At 40.1% G+C, this 18,345-nt stretch overlaps 1 protein-coding gene across 4 annotated transcripts in view; it reads left to right on the forward strand.

The window, feature by feature from the left end:
- The first annotated feature begins 13,828 nt into the window (after nucleotides 1–13,828).
- Nucleotides 13,829–18,345, forward strand: part of ATP11B (ATPase phospholipid transporting 11B (putative)) — a 122,064-nt gene continuing 117,547 nt past the window's right edge. The window contains exon 1 of one of the 4 annotated variants that reach the window (XM_079923278.1): nucleotides 13,829–14,319. In XM_079923278.1, the coding sequence (XP_079779404.1) occupies nucleotides 14,293–14,319 (27 nt within the window). In that variant the 5' untranslated portion in view covers nucleotides 13,829–14,292. Of the gene's footprint in view, nucleotides 14,320–14,392; nucleotides 14,903–18,345 lie in introns of those variants that run through there. The other 3 variants (XM_079923276.1, XM_079923277.1, XM_079923279.1) reach the window with 3 other exon arrangements.

An 18,345-nucleotide genomic window follows, 5' to 3' on the forward strand; every position in this document is an offset into this window, starting at 1 on the left:
GAGAATGCCCAGTTGACAATGATGTTGTATCTCCCATGGATTTTACTTCTAGGAAATTTTTTTAAATGTTTTTAACTGATTTTACTTCTACTTAATCTCCAAACAGTAGAATACACAATGACTTCTAGGAAATTTAATCAATTGTTTTCCTTAGTATACAATAGAGTTTTCTTTCTTTAATCGGCACCTTAGTGCCCAATTAAATAATAAGCCTGCTAATTAAAAAAGTAATAATAACATGGAATTAGCTTTCAAAAACTAGTGAACTTATCAAAAGATTAGGCATTAGGAAACCCTAACTTTAAACCTAGCTTGTGAATGATGCACTCTCCATGCTATTTCTTCCATTTCTGAAACTAACGTAAAACTGGAAATGAAGTCAAAATAATTAATAGCTAAAAGTTTAGTAATCACTCACAAGTAGTAGTACATGCCATAAGGAGAGACTCTTGAAGAATGAGAAATAAGATTGCCCTCTGGGTTTTAAAACAAAGATCAACACTGAGATGCACCTTAAAGAAACAAAATAGCCTGCTACCTAATTAATAGAGTAAAGGTAAGAATGGTAGTGAGACTTGGTTTGCCCCCAAAATATAGGAAAATGAGATTCACAGTGTAAACATTGACAGAGTCCAGTCAATTTGTGTCTTGAGGAAAGAAAACCCAGCCAGCTTCTACTTAGTATCTGGTCTGCCTGGTAGGTATTTTCTTAGAGCAGAAATGCATGCATTGGGCTGTCTGAACATAATGCCATTAAATATGTCTCTCATAAATACCTACTCTTCAAGGTATATTCTGATTGTTTGGTTTCTTATGGGGTTTCCATTCAGAGAATGAGAGGAAGAAAACTTAAACAATGGTCTCCCCAAACCCTGAGGTTTTACTTCTCATTGTAAATTAATAAAGTACCTTTCTGATCTCATATATCAGTCTTTTGGGAGGTTTGCTAAATTGAACATCCCCAGTCTGATCAACTTCAAAATATTGATGAAATGTTTTCTAATCTGGAACATTTGGAGAAGACTCTAGGAAACAGTTAAATTCTCCAAGTCTTCCCCAGATAATCTCCTCTGCATTTATAAATGTCAAACAAACCTTTTCTATTCTAAATTGTCTACACCCTTACTAGTGAGCACAGTGCACTCCAGGTCAGTTACAGAATATAAACAGAATGGTGGATGCACAGGGATGACATCCAGAAGTTAACTTCCTTTTCTGTCTTCAGGTGAAACAGGCCTCACTTGCCCCACCTCCCTTGATCTGTGTGGTAGCAAATACAGCTCCCAGCACATAGTAGGCCCTCACTTAATATATGTTGAAATGATGGCTGCTCTTGTGCATGTTTGACGGTCTCTCACAAAGGACAAGGAGGCAACTCGCCATCTGGGAGTATTTTCGTGACTGTGTATGACTGGACAATTTAGTCTTAAGAGTATGGCCCTAAAGACAGCAGAACTTCCCACAACTTGGGTGACTTCTTTTTTTTTTTTTTTTTAATAGATACTTCTCAGGTTCCCAGGGGGAAAAAACAGTGCAAAGAAATGAGGATCATACAATCATCACCAGTTCTGGGCCTCTCTGGGGTACTTGCTAGTGATTCAGTCCTCCGCTTCCAAGTCCCTTCTGCCTTCCATCAGGGTCCCAGGGGATTCCCAGCCCACTTGCTCCAGGCCTCAGCAACCACAATAGCTCCTAATTTGGCTGCCCCCCCCACTAATTCTGATCTCCCTGCATGGAATGGTGAGGAAAGCTCCAGCTTCAGGTGTGTTCCTACTACTCTCTGAGCTCAGATCCTTGCCTGCAGCCACCTTGAACCTGTGAAAAGGTGACCATGGGGCAGGCTGCATCCCTTCCTAAATGCTAATGTAAGACCCAGGATTAATTATCACCAGAGAGCTGTGTGGCCACACACAGCCTTAGGGCCACAGGTGTTGCTCAGAACCCAGGAGAGAGAACAGGCAGGTATCTCTTCCCTGCTGCTGCTTTGGGATGAGGTTGCTTAGTGCTGCTGCAGGCTGACACCTCCACTGGTCCCACGGGGTTCAGATAGAGCCAAAAGTCCCACTGCAAACTTGAATGGACCAGGAAGCAGAAATGCATGCACATTTCTGCTGTCCCAAAAAAAGAGCCAGACTAGGACCTCAGCTAAGAAAATTTCCTGGCCCTGACCCGGATGCCACACATATATATCTTCCAAAGGTCTTCCTAATGCTACATATGGATAACATGTACTGCTTCTCTCACCACATCCAGGGAATTTCTGCTTTTCGCCTAATCAAATTTTCCTGCTTTGGCACAGGGGTGAGGGATATCCAATCCTGGGAGGCCTACTGCATTTTGTTAAATAAAAGTGAACTTTGTAGTTGGCAGATTTGTTGATTCACATGTGGGTGCTAAGCAACAGCCTTTAAAAGATACATAGCACTGTAATCATAGCATTTGCATTTCCTTTACTATTAAGGATGGTGTTGGGTAATGACCTAGACATTTAGGTTGCTAAATTGGAGGCTAGCTTTTTATCAGAAGTGGAGAGAAAGAAATAGTAGATGAGGCGCAAAAGTAGAGAAGCAAAATACAATGCCAAAAGTTTTCAACATTTGGTATTTGGATTTGGGGCATTAAAATTATATAAAAGTAAACACAGTTTAAAAGTATATAAAATGTTACTTTTGTAACTTAAGATTCTTGGTTGGGCTGAATACCAAAGTGTGTGAATTAAATTGGATGCAGTGGATTAAAAAATCAATCAGGGCCAAGCAAACAGTGTATAATCACAGCTTTTCTAGCTCCTAAATGATTACTGTACTCATGTTGTAGATTGTGGGAAATAACATGAAAACTAGTGAACAATTTTAAGAAAAACAAAGAATAAATCCAAAGAAATTTTTTATAATCTGGGAATACACCTAGTTTGTCAAATAGTGCAAAAGAAAATTAAATTTATAAATATAATTGTATCTGACAAATTCCTGACTGTAAATCCAGAGAAGGCACAATATAAAGGAAGTGATAAAATAATCGAATCAATTCTAGCATCCTTGAAGCAACCTGAATATTGATTAACTGTTATTGATAATTTAAAATCCAATGGTGTATTTTTTCATATCTGGGAGTTTATATTAAAGATAAATCATATTTTTGGATGAATTAGCAAGGAGGTAATGATCTTTCCTTAATGAAATACATCAGCTCACATCTTGAGTCTTCTGAAAGCTTTCTTAGACTACACAGTTTAACATTTCCTCAGACTGTGGTCATACAAAATGAAATAGCTATCTTAAAATCATCTGCTTATTTTTCCTGAAGTAGACATTCAAAACAGGATAATTTAGTGGATTCGAGGTTTGTGGGCTTTGAGCCTCAGCTGTGTCTTGGCATTCAACCTTAAATCAGTTAATTACCAAACTGTCATCTCATTTTACAATGACCTTAAAGTCTCCAGTGAACAGTTAGTGCTCTAGTGGTTTGGAATGTAGGTGAGATGAAGTGAAATTCTATTGAACTTACCTACATGTAAAATCAACATTATTTTCCTCTTAGCTTTGTTTCAGGTACAATAGTAAAAGTCAGCAGATTATTTTCTTTACCCCGTAAGGTAGCGGTCCTCACCATTGCTATGAGGGAAGTGTGTCCAAGGGCATCAACCACCTAAGGAAGCCCAGGGCCAGAACTGAGGGTCTTACTTTCAGTTTTGATTCACTTTTTCCCCCACATTTTGATGGTAAGTTCAAAGCTAATTTGCATTACCGCTGAATCAGTATTATACCATGAGTTCTGTTTTAGCCTTAAAGGGGTTTTTCCACTCAAGTAATCCTGAGAGAACAAAGGTTGCTATCACATAAAATTCTTTTAAAATAGAAAACCGTTGAAAACTGTACTCACAGTAATCAGATTGTACACCATTATTAAATATACAGTGTGATACATGATTTTCTGGCTTCTGTTGATTCACTGGCTTTCAAAGACCTCACTCTCTGAATAAGGAAATAAAGGTAATTGCTTGCAGAGAAGGAAACTGAAACTAATTGGGGTTACAGAGAAGAAAGATAGGTGAGAGCAAGATGTTGAAGATCTTCTCTTATCCACAGAGATGATATTGTTGGAGAAAAAATATATACAAAGGAGTAACAGACTTTGAGCCCCTCGGCACTGTATATTCACAAAAGATGTCTTTTACTCCACAATTATTTTCTCTGAGCACCGTATTGAGGAGATGTCCCCATTTATTAATAATTAAATTTGTTATAAGAAAGCTTCTCTATTAGTTACAAGAATGTATAGTGTTAAATAGTGTGCTTATTGCATCACAGTTAAACTGCATCTTTCTATAAGTAGCCACATTTAATCTAATTAAGCATATTTAGAAATTCGAGACAGGTGAATAAAGAGGAATTAAAGAGCAGGCTGTATTTGCTCACTTCTGGTAATTATTATTAATTATCGATAATATTAAATAAATAGTAAACTATTTAAATAAATAGTAAAATTAATAAGCATCAAAGTTATATTAAAACTGGTGATCAATAGCAGCAAGTGCCCCACTTTGAAGAACACAAGTACTTTCTGTCATTCTCCCAAGTTGGATTCAGTGATGCATCTTTTTGGACTCTGACCCAAGGGGCAGGGAGAGGCCCAAAACTGGGATTCTGGGAAAGGGCAGACAGGGCAAGAGGAAGAAGGGAAATCCAGGAAAAAGAGACTCCCAGGTTCCAACCGGAGACAAATGCCACCTGTATGTTCTACAAAGAGCCCCTATGAGAACTATTAAGACTCTGAGACATTCATGTGTCCATGATCCAGCCTCAAAGAAGAAGAGGTTCTTTCTGGTACTGGACCAGCACACCCACCCTGATGCTGAGGAACATGAGAGCATGTTTAGGGGTCAGTAGTGGAGTTTTCATTTTAGGGAAGATAATGGGGACAATATCGAAACTACAAATGAAGTACTGTATCAGAGTTTAAATAGCAACTTGATAAAACGCAACAGATGGAGCTAAAACCGATGGATGCAACCTAAAAACTGGTATCTCTCCCAATATACTATTTAATTAATTAACACAGGAGAAAAGTTGCATTTTCTTGTCTGGCATATCAAAACAATTCAGTAAAGTAAAAACAAGATGCCATTCAGAATTCTAATGCAACCTTGTGGAGCACTTATATTCTTTAAAGCTGTCATTAATTACTGAGTTGGACTAAGGCCTATTCATAAGAATTCACATGCAGTATTATATTATTCAAGGTTAAATTAGATTTACATCTTTCTGTAAAGATACATTAATAAAAACAACATATAATAATACAGAGGAAAACATACACATATGTGCGTGTTTGAAAAGTTGTTTACTTTCCTATTGAGATTGTGAGGGGATTTTTTTCCTCTTTTTTTCCACAGGACAGTGGAAAGCCGCAGAGTGATGCATCTAACAGTAATCTCCCCTTTGTTTACAATGATAATATTGATCTGCCATTATATGACTGAATTGAATTTCTGGTCATGCTGGTGAATTCACTGAACTACCTGTTCTCTCCTGTCCTGTTTTGGGGCTGGAAATGCAAGCTATGGTCATGGGATAAAGTTTTCTTCTGTGTAAAGCTAACAACCACCTCTGAAGGTTGAGGCTATGACTTTACACTCATCAATAACTGGATAAAAATCGAATGAGCTAAGTAATAAAACATGTACCCATCACCTCCCCATCTCCTCCCCTCTTGGCACATAGATACACACATACATGCATAAATACACATACACACTGACAAACCTTATCAGCCCTGCCTTGTGTAGATGAGGTGCAGTCTCCTTTTCTGCAGACAGGATGTTTCTTCATGCAAGGTCACTGAATATGTATACGATGATTGGCAAGAAGCATTGCTCCATCTAAAAAAGTTACCACGTCCCAGTTGAAACTTTGAGGATCTGGTCAGTGAACAAGCAGGTCTGAAGTTGGAGGTGACAGAACTACGAAATTTTTAAATTTTATCTTCTTACAGACCTTCTTTACTCTATGTACCAGTAATTTCTGAATACTTTCACATATAATACTTTTATTATATTTAAGATGACAGACATAAAATTGTGTTACTTTAATAACTTCATTCTAAGATGGTGCCCAGGCCTTAAACTATGAACTCCCTGAGTGCAAGTTGTGTGGGAATGTTAGCCCAGGCACCTAGCACAATGACTAGCATTTGCTTAATGTTCAAAAAACATTTGTTAAATAACTGAATGGTGGCAGAAGAGGTGAGGGTGGAAGGAAAGAGGTAGAATGTAGCATCTGGGCCAGAATAGGAAAGTCCTTAGTAAGATTTTATGAATGGGTCTTATAAAACTATCAATGATATATTGACTGTAATGACAGATTTATGATGTATTTGACTAGGAATTATCTAGAGGAAATGAATTACCAGAATAGTAACATTAGTCTATAAAGTCTTTGAGGAAATCACTACTGTAGAAGACAATACCTCTTATTTCATTTGTCTTTCTCACCTAGTAAGTCATCATCTTCTTTTATCCCTTTTTGACTCATAAAAGTCCAATTCACCACTCTAGAAGATTCCCTGATTTCTTCATTAGTCACTTAAAAGTTGTTTACATTTTACAAAATAGCTGGTCAAACAAATACTTGAGCTCTTGAGCTACACAAACTGAGACCCTGACCTACAGAAGAATACAGTGTCATAGGGAAGACAGACATTAAAGAGATTTCTGCAAGCAATTACATGACTACCAGTGTGTACAGTACTTGGAGAGGTATGGGACACTGGGAATGCTTAATGGGGAGAGTGCAAAATTACCTGGACGGCTGACTCAGCACTTGTTTGGGGCACCAGCAGAGGCTCAAGAAAAAAAAAAAAGAGAGAGAGAATAGGGCAGCATGTATGAGACAGAGACAGAGGGGGATAATTTGAATCAGAAGAAAATCTAAAAAGAAGTTATTCAGGATATGTATACATTTTGCTGTATGTTATTTCAAAAAAAATGGTAAATGTTTCACACTTTTTTGTGTGTGTTTGAATTCATATTTAGTTGGGGGCTGGCAGCCACTGAGATCTTTTAAGTGCGTAGGATTTATAAATGTCTTAACACAGCTCTACAAGGGGACCTGACCTTCTCTGAAAGGTAACTTTTAAGCTGAGACTTAAATGATGAAGAAGAATTGTAACAGGGAAGAGCCAAACCTGACTACATGTTGGATCTGTTTCTTTTACCTTAACCTTTGCTTTCCGCTGCTTTTGTTCACTAAAAGGATACTGTCTATACATAATGGCCTGCCTCGGGGAACCCTGCCCCTCTGCCTGAGTGTTAAACCAAAGTGCCTTTGTTCAGTCAAACATCCGGACCCTCTCCAACTGTGGATGGCTACAAGAAAGAAGAAATGAACACATCCCCTCCCCGAGGCTGGCCATTCCAGGTGATATGTGCAAAACTTATGGCCTTTTTACTTTACTTCCTCATCTCCTCCCATTCTCTGTGCTATAAAAGAAACTGGCATCCAAACTCCGATAAGATGGTTATTTTGAGACTTTAGTCTGCCATCTTCTCGGTCTGCGGGCTTTCTGAATAAAGTCGTATTCCTTGCCTCAGCACCTCGTCTCTGATTCACTGGCAGCTTGGACTCGGTAACAGAATTAGTCAAGTAAGACGGTAGAGGATATCAGAAGAGATTTCCAAACAGAGGTACATGCTGCATGTGAAATGACCCACAAGCGGCTGAGACCACAGCCTCATTCACCTCTTTCCTCTCCTCTGTAGGGAGTCACTTCCGAAGGCTGACTCATCCAGATCTTGTCATATATGTACAACAAATGGCTGTCTTGCTGTGAGAGCCATGTCAGGATATTAACCACAGGCAAGTGGGCAATCACAGTAACATAGATACAGAGTTCATTTTGGTACAGCTTTATTTATGTAAGAGAAGAATTTCTGGGGCTTCCCTGGTGGTGCAGTGGTTAAGAATCCGCCTGCCAATGCAGGAGACACGGGTTTGAGCCCTGGTCCGGGAAGATCCCATGCCGCGGAGCAACTAAGCCCGTGCACCAAAACTACTGAGCCTGTGTTCTAGAGCCCGCGAGCCACAGCTACTGAGCCTGCATGCCACAACTACTGAAGCCCATGCGCCTAGAGCCCGTGCTCTGCAACAGGAGAAGCCACCACAATGAGAAGCCCACACACCGCAACAAAGAGTAGCTCCCACTTGCTGCAACTGGAGAAAGCCCGCGCGCCGCAACGAAGACCCAATGCAGCCCCAAAATTTCTGAACACATACTGTGTGCCAGGCCCTAGGCTACCCAATGATTTCCTACTCTGGGTTCTTGTAGGGCCACTGCCAGATCTCAGATGTCTTCAGTTGAGATCTTTCTCTCACCTGACTCCCGGAGAAGTGTGGCTTCTCCTCCTGGCTGCATTCTGTTTCTGCCCCAGCATCCTATCTCCCCTGATCCCAAACCAACCCAGCCACTGTCTTCAGTCCATCCCAGAGAACTTCTTCTCAGCCTTCCTGAGCACTAAGCAGCAACAGGCTTTATACCTGTTATCCAGGATTATCCAGGATTCTGCCCCACTGCACCCTCACCTGCTCTCTGATATCCCCGGCTGTTATTACTGTGAATCTCCCAGACTCTTCCTTAGTGGAAAGCTATTACCAAAAACCCCTCAAACAAGCAGCCACTTTCTTCCTGTTTCCCATACAGAAATCTCTTTGAATTAGTATTTCTCAATATTCAACTTCCAACCCATTCTACTTCTTGCAACCTTAACAAACAGCTCTCTCTTTGACTCAGCGTGTTTTCTTGCACACAGTTTTTTTCCTCCTTTCACATACTGCCTAACCTGGCTTCAGCCTTTACTCGTTGTTTTGTTTCCTTCCAGTTTAATCTCGTACTCATACAAATTAACATCTATACTCATTGTAAAGTAGTGAAAAACATATGTCATTGTGGTAGTGGTAAAGAAATCACATAATCTTCCGATTAGATTATCTGGAGCTCATCGTTATTTTAAAACTAATCTTTATGACTTATAAAATGAATGATTGTCTTATGTTTTCCTTTATTCCTTCTATTCAGAAAAGATTGAAGGTGGCTTAAAAATATATACAAAGTATAATATATAAAGGAGGTGGAGTAACCAGCCAAAGGGAAACTAAAAGTAGACAAAATGAGAAGTCAGGGTAAGAGTAATTCACAAAGTGTACACTGTAGAGTCTGGGCATTTGCCATAAAAAAGGCTCTGAATTTTTTAAGTACCAACACAAGGACAGAAGGAAGCACATTCAATTACATAATGCTCACAAGCTTATGAAACAAACTAGTTGCTCAAGAGAAGCAGAGTCATTTGTGGTAATGAATTTCTGCAGGCTCTCGTCAAGAGAACACAGTGTGATGAGTGAGCGGTGTTCCCAGTTGCACCTCCACAGCAAAAGCAGTCGCGGGGTTCCTGAGGCTGCCTCTCCTACCGTCTCTAGACTTATGCTGTTCATATGATCCTAAACTGCAGTTCAGTAAAAGTAACCGCAGCAGGAACCAAAACAAGACTATCTAAAGACAGATTCCTGATCATTTTTCTTTAATCTAAAAATAAAATTGACATCACCAGAAGACAGTACACAGTCCTCAGGAAATCCTCCATTAATATTTCTCCTCCCAGTTGAGAATTTCTGATAAATCTGCAAATCAGAAAGGCGTGTTGGCAAGTTAGGGCATACTCACATCCATTAGGACTCAGCAGAAATGGGGATGGAGTTAACGTGGTTTCATAAAAGTTAAGGAAACAGATGGGAGCTAAGGAAATATTTGTGGGCTAAGTCAAGATTTTCCTCAGAAAAGAATTTTGGATCTATTCTAATATAGATAAAAGGGCAAATGCCAAGATTTTGCCATTGAACACAACTGTGATGGTTTAGCCTAGAAAAATCTATGAAGTAGCTGTTAACAAACGCCTCCCCATGCAGTCTTTCTTTCCCATTTTTTTTTGTTGTGGTAAAATACACATATAAAATTTATCATCTTAACCATTTTTAGTTTACAGTTCAGAACATATGGATGCTTTACATACTTTGACTTTTTCAAGAAAGAGATCATTTTTATGGATCCTAACTCTCACGGTGGCTTTGAGTTTCGGTTCTGTATAAGCATAAGTAGCCAGAAATTAAAACTGTGTTCATATAACTTAGTCCACAACTGACACCTGTTTGAGAAATTTTCAAGAAAAGTTGGAAATATGTAATATGTTCCTGATGAATTTCTTTACGAGGTGATAAAATATATAATCCTGGTCAGCACTGGAAAAAGCTTGCCTGAAGTCTGTTTTTTCTTTGCCTAAAGTCTGGTCTGGAAATTCTGGAATGATAGTTAACCAGAAGGAAACTGCTTTTTAAGCATAATAATTTACAATATACTAGATTTATGATTTTGAGAAAGCAGAAAGCTGCCCTTTTAACAATGAGAGCAGATTCTAGGACCCACCTGATGGCTCCATCAATGTAGAAATAATTAAGGCAACAGATTGGCAAGGCTTACTGTCCTCCAATCAGACTGAACCTTGAAGAGTTCTGAGAGGCACACAACAGAGAGTGTCCTGAGTCTAAGGGATGGTGACCAGTGGTCTTACTGCATAGGTTAGGATCTACTGAAATCATTCAGTATACTTTGCTTTATATCACTTTTTATATCACTTTATATCACTTTATACTGCATAGGTTAGGATCTACTGAAATCATTCAGTATACTTTGCTTTATATCACTTCGCTTTATATCCAGAACTAAATATTTTTTCCCTAACTACTCAGTTATTGGAATTAATTTATTAATTCATTTAACAAACATCTGTTGAGTACCTTTTAGACATTGTGGGTTCCAAAATGAATGAGCCAGGAATCGTGACCTTAACAAGCTCACAGTCTGTGCTTCCTATTGATGGTCCAAGATGTTCTGATCAAGAAAAATATCCCTCTTTGTCTTTGTTATACCTAAGAATCTCCACTACAGCAAACCAGGAGATTTTTTACCCCCTGGGAACAAACACATCTCACAGGTATATTTAGCACAGAATTATATTAACAAGTTTACTCAAGAGAAAGAACCATACTTACCATTAAATCAGTGGCTGTTGTGTGATGCTGTTATTCTCTTGGAAGGTCTGTCACCTCACTTTGAAATGGCTTAAGTTTCAGGTTTCCTTGTGTGTCGCCAGAGCACAACTTCCTACAACATGCTTTACTTCTGGCTCTTTGCCAGTCCAGCACTTTTGAGCTGGATGGTTCACTCTAGCAATAATTTCCTATCTGAGCTTTCTTCTCTCTTCACCCTATCACGTATAATGTCTATGGACTAAGACTCTGATTTCAACCTGTCATTTCATTGTTCAGAACATTCCAGTGATTGCCCAATTTCTGGTAAACTCCCGTGACTAACTGGAAACTCTCCTGATACTACGCCTCCCCTTATTCACCCAACCCCACCTCTTACTACTCCAAATTAGTTGTACCTCAAACATCTTTAGCTTTCTGCACTTCTTCCTGCTGGAAAGCCTTTCCCTCCCACCTTCATCCTTCCATTTCAAGTTCAGCTCAAATTCACCTCCTTTCTTCTGAACGCTCCTCAACTGCTATTGCCCACATCAGTTTTCTGAAATTAATGACTATTATTGGTATAGTTGAGAACTTAATCTCATACTGCCTTGGACTGTTATTTAACTGACTCCTCTCTGCAACTTCTCTTTCCAACAAGATTGTAAACTCTCCCCAGAGAGAAGGGCTCACCTTAAAAGTTGCACTTGTGTCTCCTCCTAATTTTAGGCAGTTGTTATGCATACATTTGGTGTTCAATACATTGAAGAAATAGCTGTGGAATGAATGAACTACCATTGACTGCAAATATATTTTCTTTCTTTCCTTTACAGCTGGTGCTTGCCTTAAGTCCTGATTTCAATGTTTTCAAACTTCTCCAACCACAACCAATAGGAAGACATTCTTTTTATATTGTGATCTGATGTGTGTGTGTGCGTGCACACACACACACACATACACACCTGAAACAAGTTTCACAAAACAGTACATATTATTTACACTAAGCAATATATTCCGATGTTTTATGTTCTGTTTTTTAAAGATACTGATCATGACAGCTCATGACATACTAAATTGATTTAATCACCACTAAAGAGTTATAATCTACAGTATAAAAATACTCTATTTTATGCTTCTTAGATTAATATGAGGTGTAGAATATTGCTCCTGAAAAATGCTTAGACCAAAACACTGCCATGAGTACTCATTCTGTTACTGACGGTTTGAGCTACGATTATTATCTTTAAACAGCTATCTTGAGATAACGTCTTACCATATTCCACCATGGCGTTTAGAATCAACTCCTCCCACTTCCACCTTTTGAAATCTGGGACACAGTTAAATGACAACGCACAAAATGTCCTTTAGATTTCTATTGCTTATCTTGTCTTGACAAACTTTAGTGGCATATAAATAAAAATTTGCTGGCCTAATTTTATTCAGACCACTTGCAGACGAATAAAAATAGGTATGTTCATATTTTTCTTTACAATAGCTTATTGTATTTCTTTACAATAGCTTATTTTTCTTTACAATAGCTTAAGGTTACTTAACCTGAGCACGTTACTTAACCTGCGCCTCCATGTCTGCATCCGCACAATGGGAATAATATTGTATCAACTTCAGTAGTATCAACTTCAAAGGATTGATGGGGTTAAATTAGACCATGCAAGTAAAGAGTTTATTACAGGGCCTGGGACACACAAGTGCTCCATGAATGGTAGTAATGTTTTATCCCTATTACAGATAAGTAAATGTATCTCAAACTTCCTTTTAGGGTCATAAAGCAAGGTTCAGTTAGAAGAACAAAAGTGAGATTACTTTTTCTCTTTCGATATCTAGTTAATTTTTATAGTTGGATTTATATATAATGTAAAATTCCACTTCTGGTTTTACAGACCATAAATACTCCTAAGGAAAGGCTCTATTTGTGGTGCTGGATAATCATTATATAATAAGGAATGTCTATTGAAACTAAAAGACTGTGTGTTTATATATGCAAAAAACCGTGCCTAGTTTTGCTAATCTCATTTAGATTTCTGTTTTCGCTTAATAAAAAAATTATTTAACTCTTGTGTGTCGAATGGTGAAATGTGCTTTAATTCAGCAAAATACTGCACACAATACACATACATAACACTCAAGATGTATACGGGCTTGCTTTTGAATAAACCGAGACCCGGCACTTCATTTCAGCCTTCCAAGTCAAAGTTTTATTCCAGTTGTTTTTATATTCCTTCTTACCTCTATTTTTCCACACCCTTCTCTTATCTACGTCTTGTTACTGATGAGGTGTTTTTGATTGCAGGAGTTCGGCAGTTAACAGTAAACAACTACCTTCCCACAGAAAGTATTTTTCCCCCAACCTGTTCAATTTAGCACTGCAAGACAGCGTATCTTTCTATTCTCCCGGAAACGCTAGTCCGCACCGGACCAGGCCCAGGGGAGTTGCATCCCCTTTCAAAATTACTGAAGTGATCAAGATTTCCCTAGCCCCAGCTCAGTCCTTTGCTAAAGAGAGCTGCGTTAAGTGTTGAGACAAAGGCTTTGGCAATTTCACTGAACCGAAACTGGAGACCTCCGGGAATTAACTTTCAATCACTACACTCCTGATCTTGCGTATGCGTGTCGGGCTGCTGGGGGAACCAAAGAAGGCAGAGAACCAGAAGCAGACCCGCAACAGGAGGTAGGAATAGAGGAGTCGGCCAGGAGCTGCAGACTCGGTAGACAGACACACCCACGCGACTAAATCCTACCCCAGATATGAGGGGAGGGGCAGAGCCCAGACGCCGCGTTCGGAAGCCCGGCCCCCTTCCACGCTCGTCGCCTACTCCACCCACGCGGCTGAGCCTGGGCCCTCGGTCCGCGCAGCCAATTTCGTCACGTCCGGAGGCGGGCCGGGGCGCCGGGGGCTGGCCCGGGTGGGGCCGGGGGTGGGGTTGTGGCGGTACTGCGGGTGACAACGGTCAATAATGAAGGTGGCTGCGGCGCGGCAGCGGACTCAGCTGCGCCGGGCGGGGGCGGCGCCGGGACCGCGCCTGTAGGACCTCGGGGCCGGCGCGGCGAGATGGGGCCCCGGCGCGGGGAGTGAGGCGAGCGCGACGCGCGAGCGGAACTTCAGCCGGAGGGGCTCTCCTGCTTCCCCCTCTGGCTCTTCGGCCTCCACCTGCAGCCCCTCGGCCCCCGCGTCCCGCGGGACCGGGACGGCAACGGCGGGGGCATGTGGCGCTGGGTCCGGCAGCAGCTGGTAGGTGCCTCCGCCCCTCACCTCCCGGACGCTTGCTCCTGCGCGGTCTCTCGGGCCCAGGTGGTGAGGAAGGGCCGGCGGCGCGGAGCCGCGAGGCCGGGGCGCGGGCTCCGGGCTAGGCCGCAGCGGAGGCGGGCTAGGGCCCGGGAGCCGGCAGAGCCCCGAGCAGCTCCGGCACGCGTCTCGCCGCCGAGCCCGGGCCGCCGAGGTCGGTGGCCGCTTCCTGCCCGCGCTTCTCGGTTACTCCCTCCTCCTCGGCGCACCTGGGCGGCTGCGATCAGAAGCGAGTCCGGAGCGGGGTCGGCGTCCCTCCTGAGGAACTCGGGCGAGGGCACGGAAAGAGAGTAGGTCTTGGGGAGAGAAAAGAGGCTTGTGTTTCCTGCCTCTTAACAATTTGGGACTCGTTTGAGCGAAGGGGAGGGTGAAGACTTGTCTCCAGCTCCCTCTCCTCGCTGTTTTCGCGGTTGCGTTATCAAGGAGGAGGGTCACTTACCTAGTCTAACCGCTCTCAACGAAAGAAATTTTACCCAAGGCCTGGGTGAGGGAAAGAAAGAATATTCCAACACCCCGTCTAGTTTCGAAGGTAAGTACGGTAGTTATGGCGGACTTTTCCTTCTTACCTTGTCCTCGCCCTAACCCCAAGTGAAACTTTTCGAACGCGAACCTCCCTTTCTTTCCGCTCTCCCGAGGCAGTTTGAACGAGACCGGTTTGGAATCAATGGTTAACTTTTCAGTTTTACTGGAACACCTGGAGAAAAAAAAGGATCTTAGGAAAGGGTGATTTAAGGCATATAAAAAGCGCCACCTTTCTCAGAATTAATTCACAGAGAAAACTTTCTTGCCTGCTGGCAGCTGCAGCCCGCAAAATACACCACTAAGGCAACGTGACAGTTAGGACTGAAATTGCTCCTGGCTGAAGAAGCCTAACCTTACCTCCATGATGAGGTCTGTTACTGTTTGCGGCTTAATTTCTAAATCGCATTAGTAATTAAATGCTGTTACAACTTCGGTGTTTTCACTTACGAATTCAAAAGGCCGTGAAGCAAAAACCGTTTTTGTGGAACTGTAAAGATTTTGTGGGACCAAAACATTGATACCTCTTTTTCCCTGCTCTGGAAGAACATTTTTTTGTTGTTGTTATGACTAAGAAGTATGCTGTTTCAGAGCTAGCCTTCTGTTAATTCATGTGGCAGTGGGCATCATTCTCAAAAAAAAAAAAAAAATCTTATAAATAAAACTAGAACTGCCTGCCACTGCCTCAGACAAATGTTAGCTCTCTATTTTTAGGTAATTGGGCATTCATATATCCCAGATATATGCCTTATTAGGAAACCAAGCTAATGATGTCATCATAATACCAGATTGTTGTAATACTTTGGCTTCGTTGCAGTAAGTGGCAGCTCGGTAACTTTAGAAGTTGATTATTTCAGGTCTGATCTCATGCCTTTGATTTGCCCATCTTCATGTATAGAAGTCTTGTTTACCTGATGGTGTTTTTGTGTGCTAGTGGTTCTGTTAAAGTTTTTTCTAGTAGATTTAAGACACCACTTCTCAGTGTTAGGTATTTTTGTTAACCTGAATAAAATCCTGATTGTATAACCATTCTCATCTTCAAGATAGGCAGTCTGGTGATGTTTATTTTAAATGGTTTCAGCTGAACGCAACTAAAAGGAAGGGCAGGGAGTTGTGTGGTTAATTTACAAGACAGCTGCCTTACAGGATGGTTAACAAGTTGAACAAGTTCGCTGTACACAAAAAATGCTCTCTCTGACATTGGTTGCTCACTTCACTGGTTTTACTTTTAAGTTATCAGTATGGAAGTACGGAAGTATGTAATCAGACCTGTGCCCATGTAGGACTTTGTTTCTCTGATTACCTTTGTACAGTCACTTAAATTATACATTAAGGATAGTGGATTCACAGAGTAATGAAAGTGTATTTTACTATCCCAGTCATAAACAGCCATTCTGGTTACTACACCAAGAATTATTCAATTCAAAGTCTAGTTTAAATTATACTTCCAGTTGCTCAATGAATTGAGTCTTTTAGCAATAGGTTGGTTCACGTAAGAAAATTCAGATAACTAGGACAGATTTGGAGAAATTAATAAGCAGATCACAAAGACAGGTTTTTTTGAGCTATAAAAACACTTAATTCATTATATGCATACCGATTTTCAACAAGTTAAATTGTCTTGCCAAAAAAAAAGTTCATTGTCATTTTGTACTGAAACAACTCATATGTTCTATTAATTCTCCTCTAATTTAAAAAAGTTTGACTCCTTATCTCTGCAGACTATTTTCACTTCTTGACACAATGAGAAAAATTAGGAGGTTGTCAGAAAGTTGATGTTTTCCTTTGGGGAAGTAGACTGAAAAGATTGGACTATCCTTTATTTTTTCTTTCTCTTTTGTTCTTTCTTTTTGGGCTCATAATGCTAAAGTTATTTTACACTAAGAAAATTTTCTTATGTCTTTCTGGTACAGTTGGTATTATTCTAGCATCATATGTGTGTTAACTCATTAGAGATGACAGCACCAAGATTATAATAGTGGAAATGCCATTAGCTACTCACTGTATTCTCATATTTAGATTTTTGTGGTAGCCATTAACCACGTTGGCTATTAAAATTCTAATTAATTAAAAATTCATGTGGCTATTAGCTACTATATTGGACAGTTCAGAGTAGGACATATTTATTAGCACAGAAAATCATTGTACAGCGCTACTTTAGACAAATGAAAGTCTTTGTCAGTTCATATTTTAGTTGACATGTAATATTTCTTTACAGGGCAATGTAGTGCTGTGTTTTTAAAGCACTTACTGTGTGCAGACATAATAAGCTAAATACTGGGGACACAAATGTAGGTCACTGAGGGCCTTATTCATCTCTGTATGCTCATTGTCTCACACAGTACTTGACATGAGTAGACACTGGGTACATGTTTGCTGAATAAATGAATAGGTGAGAAAATAAAGAATGAATCCATAGTATTGCTTCTGTGTTTAGAGATCAAGTGACAAAATTCAAAGATTGACCAGTCCATAAGAAAGCTAGAAAATTACTATAATTTTTAAAAACACAACTTAATGTTGTCATACTAGGATACAGTTTATTAAATTGTTCCATAAATGTAGTCCCTTCAGGTTTGTATCCGCAGTGGTGGAAGGAGGCTAGTAAGATTGTCTTCTGATTCACTGAGAAAAATGGGAAGCTCTTAACGTAAACTCTCAACCCATTCGCATTCACCAGACTTGTTTATATCTTAATTCTAACCTTTCCACTTGTCACAGAGGAAGGTGCGACGGTCCTCTTTTCCAAACTAACCAGTTCACTCGTGCTCTTTCATCCTGCTCTCCGCACTCCATATCAATTTTCTATAGTATGTTTACTCTTTTTCTTTAAGCTGTGAACATGTTCAAGCCTCCCTCTACTAATTTACTTTGCCCTGTACCTGTGTCAAATTCTTTTCAGTTTTCTAAAAAATAGGTCTATTCTGCATAATTATGCTGTTCAAGACCCTTGAAATGTGGCTAGTTCAAGTTGAAATATGCTTAAGTATAAAATACACCTAGGATTTAAAAAATGGTATAAAAAAGAATGTAAAAATCTCAATTTTTATATTGTTACATGTTGAATTAATATTCTGGATTTATTCAGTAAAGTCAAATATTGCAATTAATTTTGCTTGTTTCTTTTTACCTTTTTAAAAATGGTTACTAGAAATTTTTAAATTACATATGTGGCTTGTATTTGTGGCTCATGTTATATTTCTGTTAGTGCTGCTGTATAACATTAAAAGTGAGCTTGTGTTTCTTTATGGCACATTATGTAAGTCTAGGTAGCTCACACACTAGACTGTAAATATCTTAGGATGGGCCATATTTTGTTCATCTTTATAGCCCTTGCACTCAAGACAGCAGCTGGCCCATATTGTAGGTACTCGCCCACCAAATGTTGGTTGACTAAGTGAATGAGTATCAGATTTATTTCAGCATCAATTTGGAAGTACCTGTGTTCTTTGC

This window comes from Stenella coeruleoalba (genome assembly GCF_951394435.1).
Source record: "Stenella coeruleoalba genome assembly, chromosome: 5".
In the NCBI taxonomy this organism is placed as follows: domain Eukaryota; kingdom Metazoa; phylum Chordata; class Mammalia; order Artiodactyla; family Delphinidae; genus Stenella; species Stenella coeruleoalba.